Source organism: Suillus discolor, assembly GCF_016758755.1.
Source record: "Suillus discolor strain FC423 chromosome Unknown F5147scaffold_3, whole genome shotgun sequence".
Lineage (NCBI taxonomy): Eukaryota > Fungi > Basidiomycota > Agaricomycetes > Boletales > Suillaceae > Suillus > Suillus discolor.
The window spans coordinates 1,087,040-1,100,148 of record NW_024541250.1 but is presented as its reverse complement, the minus strand read 5'-3'; the positions used below and the strand labels follow the sequence as shown (position 1 = coordinate 1,100,148).

At 47.3% G+C, this 13,109-nt stretch overlaps 4 protein-coding genes across 4 annotated transcripts; 3 read left to right on the top strand and 1 right to left on the bottom strand.

Moving 5' to 3' along the window:
• Positions 1-163: 163 nt before the first annotated feature.
• On the top strand, positions 164-3,275 carry F5147DRAFT_668073 (Not1 N-terminal domain, CCR4-Not complex component-domain-containing protein). The gene is made up of 12 exons (XM_041435321.1): positions 164-234; positions 293-525; positions 616-1,005; positions 1,065-1,188; positions 1,236-1,352; positions 1,402-1,422; positions 1,480-1,950; positions 2,000-2,049; positions 2,103-2,502; positions 2,552-2,639; positions 2,695-2,847; positions 2,897-3,275. The coding sequence occupies exons 1-12, from the start codon at positions 213-215 to the stop codon at positions 3,099-3,101; spliced, it is 2,274 nt and encodes a 757-aa protein (XP_041299177.1). The 5' UTR covers positions 164-212; the 3' UTR covers positions 3,102-3,275.
• A 185-nt stretch (positions 3,276-3,460) lies between these two features.
• On the bottom strand, positions 3,461-4,418 carry F5147DRAFT_668071 (ribosomal protein L7/L12 C-terminal domain-containing protein). The gene is made up of 6 exons (XM_041435320.1): positions 4,343-4,418; positions 4,241-4,290; positions 4,016-4,184; positions 3,874-3,963; positions 3,703-3,819; positions 3,461-3,649 (listed from the first exon to the last, which is right to left on the bottom strand). The coding sequence occupies exons 1-6, from the start codon at positions 4,346-4,348 to the stop codon at positions 3,533-3,535; spliced, it is 549 nt and encodes a 182-aa protein (XP_041299176.1). The 5' UTR covers positions 4,349-4,418; the 3' UTR covers positions 3,461-3,532.
• A 1,304-nt stretch (positions 4,419-5,722) lies between these two features.
• F5147DRAFT_196486 (uncharacterized protein) lies at positions 5,723-8,044 on the top strand. Its single transcript, XM_041428525.1, has 15 exons — positions 5,723-6,229; positions 6,284-6,322; positions 6,382-6,392; positions 6,444-6,511; positions 6,572-6,626; positions 6,683-6,750; positions 6,801-6,844; positions 6,900-6,925; positions 6,975-7,046; positions 7,100-7,115; positions 7,169-7,397; positions 7,455-7,512; positions 7,574-7,704; positions 7,771-7,814; positions 7,922-8,044. The coding sequence occupies exons 1-15, from the start codon at positions 6,210-6,212 to the stop codon at positions 7,944-7,946; spliced, it is 906 nt and encodes a 301-aa protein (XP_041299175.1). The 5' UTR covers positions 5,723-6,209; the 3' UTR covers positions 7,947-8,044.
• Positions 8,045-8,397: 353 nt separating this feature from the next.
• F5147DRAFT_668062 (cytochrome P450) lies at positions 8,398-10,920 on the top strand. The gene is made up of 11 exons (XM_041435319.1): positions 8,398-8,784; positions 8,841-9,165; positions 9,221-9,369; positions 9,420-9,535; positions 9,588-9,710; positions 9,768-9,957; positions 10,015-10,096; positions 10,150-10,275; positions 10,328-10,338; positions 10,397-10,526; positions 10,581-10,920. Exons 1-11 carry the CDS (start codon positions 8,586-8,588, stop codon positions 10,654-10,656), a joined length of 1,527 nt encoding a protein of 508 aa, XP_041299174.1. The 5' UTR covers positions 8,398-8,585; the 3' UTR covers positions 10,657-10,920.
• The last annotated feature ends 2,189 nt before the right edge of the window (positions 10,921-13,109 follow it).

Genomic DNA, 13,109 nt, shown 5'->3' with positions numbered 1-13,109 from the left:
TCATAGGTAGACTTTAAAAGTCATAGCAAGTCGCTGAGATTGTCCAGCTCAATGTGCCGTTCGACGGACTCCGATTCCGAAATTTTTCTAACAAGTTCCATCCCGTGGTTATGTAATCCTTATATGAGCCAAATAATTGTCAATTTTACGATTCAGAGCGACTAGCTGATATTCGACAATTGTATTTCCATTCAACTTGTGCTTTCTTCACAATGGCGGCCAGAAAGCTGCAAAGTATGTTTCTATTCATCTTTACAGTTTCATTTGCTCAATTCTATTATGTATTTCATAGCCGAAATCGACCGTACACTAAAGAAGGTTGGCGAAGGCGTCGAGGTCTTTGAAAGCATATATGAGAAGATGCAGGCCTCTACAAACCAGACGCAGAAGGAGAAACTGGAGACTGACTTGAAAACACAAATAAAGAAGCTCCAGCGGTTACGCGACCAGATCAAGGCCTGGGTAGCAAGCAATGACATCAAAGACAAGTCCGCACTCCTGGAAAACCGGAGACTAATAGAAACTGTGCGTCTCCGTCGCTTCATGTCATACCCATACGCGTCTTCCCATTCCGAAACCCTTCCGACAACTTGTTACTCATATTTGTGTGTATAGCAAATGGAGAAGTTCAAGGCCTGCGAGAAGGAAATGAAGACAAAGGCATTCTCCAAAGAGGGTCTCATACAGTCGGCCAAACTGGATCCTAAAGCCCAAGAGAAGCTCGAGGTTACGACGTGGCTTCAGTCGCAGGTCGAAGATCTTTTGTTGCAAGTAGAACAGGCAGAAGCGGAAATTGAGACACTCCAGGGCGGCGGCGGCAAGAAACGCGGAAAGAGTTCATCATCTGCTGGTCGTTTGGAAGATCTAGAACACCTCAATGATCGTCGAAAATGGCACGTCAACCGACTCGAACTCATCCTTCGTCTCCTGGACAATGGTTCTTTGACCACGGATCGTGTACAAGCTCTCAAGGAAGATGTACAATATTTCGTGGAAAGCAACACGGTTCGTTGCGCAGCAGTATGTTCTACTTTGAGACCTTTTAAGGCGTTTTCTGGGTGCAGGACGAGGACTTCAATGAATATGAGGGCATATACGACGAACTTAATCTTGAAGAAGAGGAGGAACAGTTCGGTCTGGCTGGTGACGACGAGGAAGATAGCGACGAGTCAGATATCGCAAGTGATGGTATGTATTTGCTACTCATACCACTACTGTAGAATTGACTTTGGCAGACCTTCCTCCACGAACGCCGAACAAACGACATGAGAAGGACGAGGAAAGTGTTGCGAGCAGTAAACGTGCTGAAAGTCCCGTGCAAAAGAAGGCTGGAGTGACACTTCAATTGCGGAGTACGTGTTGGTTCATGCATTGCAATAGTGACTTACAAGACATTACCAGAACCATCAATTGCAACTGAAGGTTTGTTTGTATTTTTATTTAATTCTGGGTGGTGATACTCAAAGTTCGTCCGAAAAGTCAAACCACCGCCAAATCCAAACTTTGTACAGCAGCCGATGGCAAGCATTCTACGAGCTAACTTGCAACCGGCAACCCCACGGCCACCAGTGCATACACCAATTCGCTATGCTGCAGCCGCCGCCGCTGCCGTCACTCCGCAATCGTCTCAACAGAATGGAGCATTACCCCCAACGCCCTCGACATCACAACCTATTCCACCCACGCCGTCAACGAATTTCCCTGAAGCAACGACATCTACACTCTCAATAACGCCGTCGGCTTCGCAAAGTGGCTTGCAAGATTCACAATTCACATCCTCGCCAAGCTTGACACATCCCTCGGTCACGAGCCCGATGCTATCATCTGCTGCATCACATCAACAAGAGGGGTCATTCTATTCTGGACAGGATTCACCAGCAATATCGGAGGCTGTTCCAAGCTCTATAAGCGGTCCTGCGGCCACATCATCGCCGCAACGTCAACAGAAAGGTATGTTTCTTGTTCCAGGAGCACGAGGACAGACGTAATTTTTGCTTAGAACCTGCAGCATCACCTCACCTCGCCAGGGCGCCTTCACCTGCTGCACCGGTAAGTGTTTACCGGTATTATGCCCACGATGAAGCCTCATGAAACGTGAACAGCCACCAGCATCAGCATCGGCAGTGCCACAATTCCAACTGGTCACTAATGGAGCCTCGCAGATTACTCAACCCCCCACGCAGTTGCCTGCGTCAGCGTCATCGCCACTACCTCAACAGATACATCAGGCAACAATAGCTTCATCAGTACTTCCAACTCCACCCGCAAGTTCGACATCTGTAACACAGCAGGCGCAACAGTATCCCCCGGGTATAAAGGTCCCACAGAGCGTGGAACAGCAACCGGCCCCTGTCCAGCAGCCAATTGGAGGTTCGCAGAGGCCTTCTTCAACGGCACCAGCTCAGCAGCCGCCGCATCCTCCTTCGCGTCCAGCTGGTTCAGGCGCATTCCCTGGCTCTCTATCAGACCTTGTGGCATCGTTTGAAACGGTCAAGCAGAAAGGTTTGTCATATTTGGACTCTTTGGGCAAAAAATCCTGACGGATAACCAGCTCCTCATCGTATGACAAACCTCGGAGAGGTGCACAAACTCCTTGAAGGCGGTTACTCAAATGTGCCACAGCCACAGGACACCGAGAAGTACCACATTACGATTCAACTATGTTTGATAGGGGCTAATGTGTTGTTTACCTAGACCAAAGTACTATGTGCCACGGAATCCCTTTGCGACCCCAGCATTTTATCCTCAGGTTCCTCATCCTATCCTGAGCACCCCAGGCATCTTTTCCCAGATAGACGTAGAGACTCTCTTCTACGTCTTCTATTACCTACCGGGAACATACCAGCAGTACGAGAGCAATCTTACGTTCAATGGAAATTGCTCACGTAACTTCTAGATATATGGCTGCTAAAGAATTGAAGCGCCAATCATGGCGATTCCATGTGAAATATATGACATGGTTCCAGCGACACTCGGAGCCGCAAGCCATAACAGAAGAATACGAACAAGGCGTGTATGTTTACTTCGATTGGGAGGGATCATGGTGCCAGCGCAAGAAAAGCGATTTCCGGTTTGAATATCGTTATCTTTCGGAGGATTAAAGGTTTTTTTTCGTTCTTTCAGTCCTTGTTATCCCCCTTTTTGTCATTGCTCCCGCCGTGACCATATGTATCGCCATACGCGCCACTATTGGACAGTCTTGCCAATCACATTCATACTAACTTGCAACCCTATTTCTTAATTATAGTGAATGAATTATGGTTTGAACATGCTCATTGTATACACAAGACTTGGACCGCTTTCGGTTTGTCTGCATCGTCTTTGGGGACTTGTTGTATAGACGGCCGAGACCTGAATATCCCTTAACTGAGCATGCGCCGAGACTCCCGGCTGATGCGAGTTAGGTCCGGTTCTGAGCCTCTCATGGATGATCTCGAACTTCGCTGCGACATATTCGAGCTAATTTGCAATCTCCTTAATTATAACGAATGAATTATAACCCGAACGTGCTCTATACATAGGACTTAATGATCTACTCAAGTACCACTACTGCTCCCAGTTTTTCGAGAACCTCTTTTAGTTTGTCCGCATCTTCTTTGGGCATATTTTCCTTGAGGACTTGAGGTACAGACTCTACGAACTTCTTCGCCTAACCCCGAGTTAGTGTATATACCCCTTTAATGAGCATGTGCCGAGACTCACATCGATGAGCGTAAGGTTCGGGATCAGGGCCTTGACCTCACGAATGATCTTGGGCTTCGCTGCGGCATCGAAGGACTGAAGTTTCAAATTGAAGATAGTCTTCTCCTTCGGTTTCTCCTGCTCGGTTCAGTTTTGTTAATGAATACACCTTCTTCATGAGACGTTTCCCACCTCCACTGCTGCTTCTTCGACCTGGGCGGCGGCGGCGGGTGCGGCGGCTGAAGCAGCTGGCATTGCAATTTCTTGAATATTTAGCCGTGACTTTCGTGATCATGAGTAATATTCGAAATGTGTTTAGAAGGGACGAATGAACCTTCAAGAGCGTGACAAGGTCAGCTGCTTGCAGCAGTGTCAGTCCAGAGATGTCGTCCACTATGCGGCCAATTCTGGGGTCACTGGGAGGAGGAGGTGCTGCTGCAGACGACGATACAGTTTCTGTGGCAAGCCATCTCGACCGGCTAGCTAACGGAGCAAGGGCAATGCTGCAAAAGTAAAGTTTAGCATTCGAACGAGAATTTCAAACATGCTGGAACTTTACCGCGCGCTAGCCAATCTTGATGTTGAGCATAGAAGAGTGTAGCAGCGGCTCTGGAAATTCGGTGAGTATAATTTCTGTTTGGAAATGGGGTCGGAGACTTACTGCCATGGTGTTCAGTCCTAGTATATTTGGACTAAATTTCTGACACGTACGAATTCGGAGGCGTTATTTGGTCGTGTTATGCAGCGGCCTCTAACATTCAAATTGCAAATTGCAAAATTTTCACTTAGTAAGGTTCCTCATCCAGGACCACCTCCTAGTTAACTACCCTGAATGAGCTCATCGGATTGCCTGATGGCTACCGCTACTATTAGACATTGTGCCCCTTTGTTCTATGGGGTGATCCCTGAGCTAAAGCCCCCCAGCTGGCGCGTATCAGGGTACCACCCATTCATGTCGGACGAAATTTTCAAGTCCTTCAAGTTATTAAAACGACGCCACCGCACATTTGAGGGTCGCCCTTTGTTCAGTACTTTGTTCAGAACCTTTGAGGCTAGTGCTATCAGTCAAGACTACTAGTGCTAGCGTTGTGAATAATCAAGATTCAAGTACAACTGCTAGCGCCCGACAGGTCGGGATCAAGATAGATTCATACGGCTCCGTTCCACCGCGGACAACTTTCACTATCAGAACATCAAAACGTTACGTCCGACTACTTGCACACCCGTTACCATCGAACTAGACTAGCTGATTTTGTTTCGTGAACATACCGTTTAAAACGTATCATCCCCGTGAACCCGCGAACATGTCACGGGCCTATCGGATTGAACCTGATTGGCTAACAATAATATTTCACTCCAGTATTTCGCCCACGAAGTTTGGTCCCATGTTCTCATGATCCATCATGGTCTGATGGGAGAAAACCTCAAATCTCCAAGAACATGTACGCGTTGAAATTACCTGCATTAAGCGCCGATTAAGTTAACTTGTCAGGGTTCGGCCGTTCTAGGGGAGCTGGGCAAGCTTATCGTTCCGTCATGCCGACTTTAATGTAACTGCTGTAGAGCTCTTGGCTCTAGCAGTACCTGGCGCGAATATGACAGAACATGTGCGAATCTTCGCTCTTTGTTGCTATCAATCCATTGATGTGCTCTCATGCCCAAGACTTAACGTCATGAACTGTGGATTTTCTTAGAGCTTGCTTCGTTTCATTGGAGCTCCGCGACGCAATATGAAGCTGATAAGACTGGGAAGATGGTAACGTTGTAAGTCGCCCTTTGTGCCTTTACAGCTATCTCAGGGTGATTTCTCCAGACAGATCTTGTGTTGTGTTCGTGTGCAAACTGTCTATTTCTAGCTGGCCGGATCGGATGACCGCGCTTCCTAGTCCAGTGAAGAACGATGGAACGACCGAACGAAAACCGGCGATTCCTAAGAGTTTTTATGCCTTCGCACAACCATAACGGAAGCCTTCTGTTGAAGAGACCCCAGAAATTGAAAAATTTAACTTGAGAGCGCGCGCTGATCGAGCACTAATCGGTAATGAATAGGTGTCGTTATGGTGCGTGCTCATACTACTTACTAGCACTGTAATTGAGACTACTGAGTGTGAACCTTCAAAGTTCAATTATGAAAGACCTTCTCGTCGGGCTTATGGTCATAAGTATTGTAGTATGTAATGAAGTTGGCAGCCCTGGCAGCCCTGAGAAGAGTCCTGGCGAGGTCTGTGGAGGAAGAGAGTAGTTGCGTCTAATGCGGAAATTCTGGCAACTTGCGATTTCGAAGTTGGGAGCCTCATGTGACGCCGAATCTGATTCGGGTCGGCCCATCAAGTCAGCATCAGCTTTATACGGAAGCCTGTCACTTCGCACCATTTTTTCAGCCCTCACGGCATCTTCCAAAAACAGCTGGCCACTGAATCTAATCATACAAAAGGTTGTTCCAGCTGTTGCTACCACCCGACACTCCCCTCTACACCAGGTATTTCAGCACCCTTATCCGCATTCGTTCAAACATATACATCTCTACCATGGGTGTTCTGGATAATACGTGCGTATACTTCAAATCCCCCACATACCCCAATGACTTGACAACATTGTCCAGTTTTGGAGCATTCTTAATTGGGGTTGTAGTCTCTGCCACGTAGGTGCTCAAATTTGTTCAGTCAAGCAATGTGTTCAAATGAAACTTGAATATTACAGGCTCTACGGTGGTATGTTTATGCGCTTTCGCTCTTTGGCCTAATGTTTATGATTGCACAAAGTCACTTGCGTACAGACATGGTACTACTACAGCCGGTACCCCTCGGATCCGTGGTACATCAAGCTCATGGTACGTTCACGTAGGATGACCTAAATGTGTTCCACCATTAAACGGGATTTTTTAATATAGGTTGGCGCTGTGCTTCTATCAGACTCGGTGCATCAAGCTCTGATTACACATACAGGTTAGTGTGTGATACGAACCACATTTATCTTGGCGCTGAACATCACGTTCTGATAGTGTATACTTATCTTGTAACGGACTTTGGCGTCGCTGCTGACCTCGGGAAACTGGTCTGGAGTTTGATTGTAAGTTGCGTATCATCAGTCTGTGATTCTTGTTTGAACAAATGTGACAGATCGAAGTCTTATTCAATGGCTTCACAGCACTTTTGGTTCAAAGGTCGGTGTGAGGCCTTTCCGAAAAGAATGCGTCGTGCTGACTCTCGTCCTGCAAGCTTCCTTACCATGCGTGTATACAGACGTATGTGTGACATTTATCCACCAGCGAGCGTTTGCTTACTTTCAGCCAGTAAGCAACAAGAGTTTGGTTGCAACCCTGTCTGTGATGACCCTTGTTATTGGTGAATTCCTCCTCGTTGTCAGTGAGTATGCGCTCCTTTCTTCAGGAACTAGTCCACTAATATGATATCTAAAGTATACGTTGCAAAGGCGTGAGTCGTGTAGGAATACATCAAGCATTCTAGCTAATGGAAACTACCTCTAGTATCAATATGACGACGTTCGCGGAACTCACTGCGCTCAAGCCATTGTCTATGTCTGTGAACGCTTTGGCGGCTGCTGGAGATGTCCTTATCGCTGTATTACTCTGCACACTCCTTCAACAATCTCGCACTGGATTCCGGAGGTCCGACAACATGATCAATAAGCTGATTCTGTTTAGCATCAACACCGGTCTCCTCACCAGCATTTGCGCTGTCATGTCACTCATTTCTGTACGTAGCAAATCGCAAATGGTTTGGTGTTGCGCTTCTGACCGAAATGTGGCGCAGATTACCGTGTGGGATGGTACTTTCATTTACATTGCATTTTATTTCTGCTTGGGCCGTCGTAAGTACCATTTAACCGCAATATGAAATTCACGAGATTGATGACATTGTTTTTTTTTCAGTTTACTGCAACTCTCTACTGGCAACCCTTAACGCACGCAAGAGTCTTCGCGGTGATACCCGAGATGAAAATATGTCGCTCTCACTTCAGGGCATTCAGAAAAGCTCTAATAGCACTGGTACCGCGCAAAAGGTAAGTTGTGTGGATTTAATTTTTTTTGCAAAAGGGCTTAGCTCACCTATGATCGAATCATATCAGCGAATTCCGAATAACATCTCGATTAAAATTGATACCACGCAGGAGTACGTTCGGGATGAGGTTAGTTTTCTTTTTACACCGGGGCCGCGATCTATCGCTGATCCGCATGGACGGGCAGTACTCATCCGCAACGGAACTTAAAAGTGCTCAGGCAGTTTAGTCGGTTCGGGACATGAGTGCCACGTGGGCGATGAGAAGTACAGAATGTACCACCCCATACTTTGGTGTCAATCGTTCTTTTTGCATTGTAACGTATGATCTGCACCAATCTGGTCATTGGAAGAACTATAGCTACTCTATCTCTGCGGCGCATGGGATCACCGTCTAGAGCATTGCATTTTGAGGAATATTAATACACGGATTTGCATCGTAATGTTAGTTTGCGGCAAGATCTATTACATTTCTCCAAGATCCAAGTATGAAACATGTGTTATGATAAATTGTTGTACGACCCTGAAGAGTTAGTTGGATGATGCGGCGGCGCCCTTTGTATACACCAGAGGAGGAGACTAGGTAGGAATAGGCAAGCATTGTCCGTGAGAGACGTCCAGCGTCAAATATGTCCCGCGGGTGCCTGAAGGTTGTCCCAATTTATTATCCGGTTGACAAGCATCTTTACGCGTGCATGTTACGACTACTGTTACGACCATCCATTATCAGCTGCTCTCGCGCTTCGAGAAGATTGCAACGAAATGAGGAAGTTCCTATACACAAATACTATATCATCCTGCACCGTCAGGTCCAAACTTCTATACTCGCTCAAGTACCCTCCTTTTTCAACTCCTCATTGAAAATATCTTATCTCCACTGCTACCATGTTGACACTCACTGACATTACCTGGCTAGACATTGGTCTTGCTGGCGTCGGCGTGTATCTCGTAAAGCAGGTATTTACGCAGAAGAATCCCGCACCATACCCCCCTGGTCCCCCCGGCCGTCCTCTCGTTGGGAACATTCCAGACATGCCTCAGGTCAAGCCTTGGCTCACCTTCACTGAATGGGGCAAGAAATATGGTGGGGTGTCTCCCGTTCTGCCACAAAAAAAACGTGAATTTTAACCGCCCGTCCAGGTGACATCTCACACGTCGAGGTTCTGGGTCAGCACATCATAATCCTGAACTCTGTCAAGCCTGCGGTGGAAATGCTGGAAAAGAAGAGCTCTGTCTACTCTGACCGTCCTGTTCTACCTATGGGCGGTGAACTCGTTGGCTGGAAGAACACTCTCGTTCTTCTCCCTTATGGTGACAGGCTACGCGAGTACCGGAAAAATTTCCATCACGTCATTGGTAGTCGCGCCGCCATGGACATATACCAACCAATCGAGGAAATCGAGACTCATCGATTCCTGAAGCGTGTACTTGCGAAACCGGACCAACTCCAGGCACACGTGAGACAGTATGTGCTGTCCATCCTTATTCATACTTGATGTTTCATGGCTGAATTTGAATAGTACCGCTGGCGCCATCATTCTGCGTATCTCTCATGGCTATGAAGTCAAGGAGAACAACGACCCTTTTGTCGACCTTGCGGACCTTGCTGTAGATCAATTCTCCAAATCCACCGCTACTGGTGCCTGGATGGTTGACATCATGCCATCCCGTGAGGCTATAGCATTCTGACTATTGCTTCCAAGTCCTGACTGTTTGTAGTGGCTAAGGTACCCGAGTGGGTCCCTGGCGCTGGCTTCAAGCGCGTAGCACGCGAATGGCACGAGACCCTCGAAGAGATGGTTGCTGCACCCTACAAATTTGTCAAGGATCAGATGGTGACTAACATTCGTAGCTTTCTGATTAGGAGTTGAAGTTTCAATTTTTCAGGCTGCTGGTATTGCTCCGAAATCCTTTACCTCGAATCTGTTAGAAGACCGTATTTTGTCTGCCGAAGAGGAACACATCGTGAAGTGGTCTGCTGCATCCTTGTACTCTGGTGGTGCCGACACGGTTAGATTCGACCTTCATATTTCAAATATGACATTTTGAGGCTCATGCCTTCTTCAGACAGTTTCGGCAATATATTCGTTTTTCCTGGCCATGACACTCTTCCCCGACGCGCAGAAGAAGGCTCAAGCTGAAATCGATGCCGTCGTTGGTCCTGATCGTCTTCCCTCCTTCAGGGACCGCGACTCCCTCCCCTACACTGAGGCACTCGCAAAGGAAGTTCTACGTTGGAACGCCGTCGTCCCTACCGGTTTGTGTACTTTGTTTATAGCGTTCTATTGTTGACAAGGGGGTATCTTAATGGCAGCCATTGCTCACCGTGTTATTGAAGACGACATCCATGATGGGTACTACATTCCCAAGGGCTCTTTGATCATACCCAACGTTTGGTTAGTACTCTCCTCCTGTATTCGTCATATTGACAAGATTGAATTTGCGGCAGGTTTATGCTTAATGATCCTCGGACATATGCCAACCCGTCGGAGTTTAACCCTGACCGCTTCTTGGCCAAGGAAGGAAAGGAGCCTGAGACCGATCCTCGCACAATCTGTTTCGGGTTTGGTAGACGGTAAGTATTGAGTTGTTATTCGGAAACAAAACCCTGACGTTTTGCTCCGCAGTATCTGCCCAGGTTAGTTAGCTCAAAGAGGGTGCCGATCCTCAGGACATTTCTGACGTCGCTTACGTAGGTCTCCACCTCGCCGATGCATCTGTCTGGATGTCTGCCGCTATGTCGCTTGCCGTATTTGATATCTCCAAGGTTGTTGAGAATGGTGTTGAGATCACCCCTGAGATTGACCCCTCATCAGGTACAATCAGGTATGTCGCGCTTGCTTTCGTTCGCCGTGCTGGTCTAGACAAACACGCTTCTAGCCACCCCAAGCCTTTCAAGTGCTCTATTAAGCCCCGTTCTGCTCAGTCCCTGGTGCTCATCCAGGAAGATGCTTAGTACCTCGGGGAGATGCCCGGAGAACAACGCAGGGATACATCCGTTGCCTTGGGTTGCAACTTCATCTGACAATGCGTCATATTTTGTATCTTGCACTCAGAGGATGTGCAAGATGATTGGTCGTGTATCTCGATATCGTATATTTATGACATCTTACTTCATCTTGTTGGAATAATCTACAATGTGCGAATGATATTTCTGTGAATCTGCCGTAGTTTAGGTATCCACATGGCCATTGCCTTCGCTACAATGTTCTGACAATGGATGCGTGCTAGAAATAAGGACTGACATCCATTGCCTACCAACAGCGTACACGGTCTGCCTGACAACTTGCTTGACTGCTACCTGCCGATGCGATGTTAATAATGACGACACTTGACTTACCGACAAATGCACATGGTAGTGAGTACGAGTGATTAACAACGAGTTCCTCGTGCCTCAAACAAGTGTTCTTCCGACTTAAACTCTAACAGCGTTAATAATATTACGTTTGATACCCTAACAGCTCGTGGCAGACCGTCGAACTTCTTCTGAGTGTACCATCTCACACCCGTCGAACTTCTCCGAGTCCGCACCATCTCACACCCATCGAACTTCTCCGAGTCCGAACGCACCATCTCACACCGTCACATCAGCGAACCGATGAACCCCGATGACACCTCCGAAAGTTCACCCGTGCAGTCGCAACCCTTGTGAAGAAGCAGAAAAGACTTTTGAATCGATCGGTCTCTGATGTTTTGCCATCGCCGCCAGTTGTGTTCGTCCGAGCGCGTAAGTACTAGTAGGATGATCCCTAGACCGCGGCGGCCCTGACAGGTTCTAAAACACACATCCGCCGTGTTTCACGAAGACGCCCGCCTGCTCGATTTGAGTTATGCGCAGTTGAGCAAGTGGCAGTGCTACGGATGCGATCTTGAGATCGCTAGCTAACCCTAACGTTGTGCCTATGTGCGACGTGCGTGTTGCTTTTTCTGGAGTCAAATTTGGCGGCGCCGGAGTAACAGTAGAGGCAGGTGTGGTATGGGAATTCGGGAACGTTCCTTCAGTACTAGTGCCGTCAACATAATTTGTACCGCAATTTGTTCAGGTGAGGACATATGGGCTTGACATAAGGAATGATTGTTGTGTCCTTCTATTGGTGTGTCTACGGGAGAGGTAGGCCACCCGGTACCGCGTGTTTTTTCATGCCCACAGAAATAGTAGGGTCCTCCGAAGGATCGGAAACTACTCGTCTTTTTATCGTTCTGGTACCATTTTTCTTCAAGGAGAAGTCCCATCGTATTCCGTTATTTTGCGATGACTGCACCCAAACAACTTCATGGAGTAAGCTGCTGACTTCTTATTCTAGTTTTGGCGTTGCTGGATGTATTGCTGACACGACCGGTTCCAACAGAAATAAGGCGAGGGCTGGGAACCGGCGCCCGGAGACACAATAGGAAGTTTTTGCAAAGTGGCCTGCGTTTTTCACGATGTGAAACGGCGCTCTACTTGACGTGAAACAAATATGCTCACTTTAGTCTACAGTTGCGAAGGGATATCCGGTTGATTTTCATTTTTTCTAAAAACTGCGAGATACTTTTTCGCTGCTGATACACCGTCGGTGACCTCTGAACGCAATGGGGTAAAGGGAATGGGAAGCCGTCCACCGAGATTGCGAATACGAAACCATTCGCGCAATAGGTGGTGCACGGTCTTCATATCCTTTTTGAAATTTACCTGAGAAATGATGTGACGACTCTTATGCGCGCCCCTTCCAGTATATCTCCATGAGAGAGGCCATTGATATCATTCAAAAGCTATTCAAGAATATGGGGTCGAGGGACTGGGGATAGTGTCGGATGTGGGCAGTGAGACATCCGTGTAATCAAAATGTTTGGATGATCTTCTTTGCGAATAACACCAGGGACGGTTTTTGTTGATGGAGAAATGAAAGTATAGAAGTCAACTGGCCAGAATACTGCCACAGAAAAGAGTTGATAAATATAGATAGGTTGGTGCATACTGATCACGTGAGCACGATATCAACCATCACTGTGATCTCATCGATGATGATTGCAGACAGCAACACCATCGAACGTAACCGAACCAATCCGGGTTCCCGGTTAAACTGTTTTTTCTGGCTTGGTTTTCTATCAGTTCTTGGACCGTACTGAACGGCATGCTGTCAGTATTCTTTTCCCAGTCGGCTTGCAAAACGTCTGTCGAAAATCAAGCTTCAAGATTCTTCGAGATTCAATATGCAGTCTTTGCTGGGACACATACAAACTTATGCATCGGCATAAGCAGAAAACGAGAGTCTGAGATCGAAAAACCCTTTGCGGGCCTCGTCTCTGCCATCATAATAAGTATGGTAATAAGCTACTACACCGTGACACGACGGAGATCACCACCGTTTAAACTCAGCACCAAAGCTCCATAGCTCCATCTGCAGACTGCAACGACGGCTCGCCTTG

What these genes read in the sequence shown, in the direction of transcription:
- F5147DRAFT_196486 (XM_041428525.1), top strand. Translation starts at nt 6,210, where the DNA reads ATGGGTGTTCTGGATAATAC. An exon ending in ATGGGTGTTCTGGATAATAC is followed by an intron (nt 6,230 to 6,283) that starts GTGCGTATACTT and finishes AACATTGTCCAG; the next exon opens with TTTTGGAGCATTCTTAATTG. An exon ending in ACAGCACTTTTGGTTCAAAG is followed by an intron (nt 6,845 to 6,899) that starts GTCGGTGTGAGG and finishes TCGTCCTGCAAG; the next exon opens with CTTCCTTACCATGCGTGTAT.
- F5147DRAFT_668062 (XM_041435319.1), top strand. Translation starts at nt 8,586, where the DNA reads ATGTTGACACTCACTGACATTACCTGGCTAGACATTGGTCTTGCTGGC. An exon ending in ACTCTGGTGGTGCCGACACG is followed by an intron (nt 9,711 to 9,767) that starts GTTAGATTCGAC and finishes TGCCTTCTTCAG; the next exon opens with ACAGTTTCGGCAATATATTC. An exon ending in CCCTCATCAGGTACAATCAG is followed by an intron (nt 10,527 to 10,580) that starts GTATGTCGCGCT and finishes ACACGCTTCTAG; the next exon opens with CCACCCCAAGCCTTTCAAGT.
- F5147DRAFT_668073 (XM_041435321.1), top strand. Translation starts at nt 213, where the DNA reads ATGGCGGCCAGAAAGCTGCAAA. An exon ending in GCCGCAACGTCAACAGAAAG is followed by an intron (nt 1,951 to 1,999) that starts GTATGTTTCTTG and finishes ATTTTTGCTTAG; the next exon opens with AACCTGCAGCATCACCTCAC. An exon ending in CTACCGGGAACATACCAGCA is followed by an intron (nt 2,848 to 2,896) that starts GTACGAGAGCAA and finishes CGTAACTTCTAG; the next exon opens with ATATATGGCTGCTAAAGAAT.
- F5147DRAFT_668071 (XM_041435320.1), bottom strand. An exon ending in ACCTTGTCACGCTCTTGAAG is followed by an intron (nt 3,964 to 4,015) that starts GTTCATTCGTCC and finishes TGATCACGAAAG; the next exon opens with TCACGGCTAAATATTCAAGA. An exon ending in TCGAAGAAGCAGCAGTGGAG is followed by an intron (nt 3,820 to 3,873) that starts GTGGGAAACGTC and finishes TGAACCGAGCAG; the next exon opens with GAGAAACCGAAGGAGAAGAC.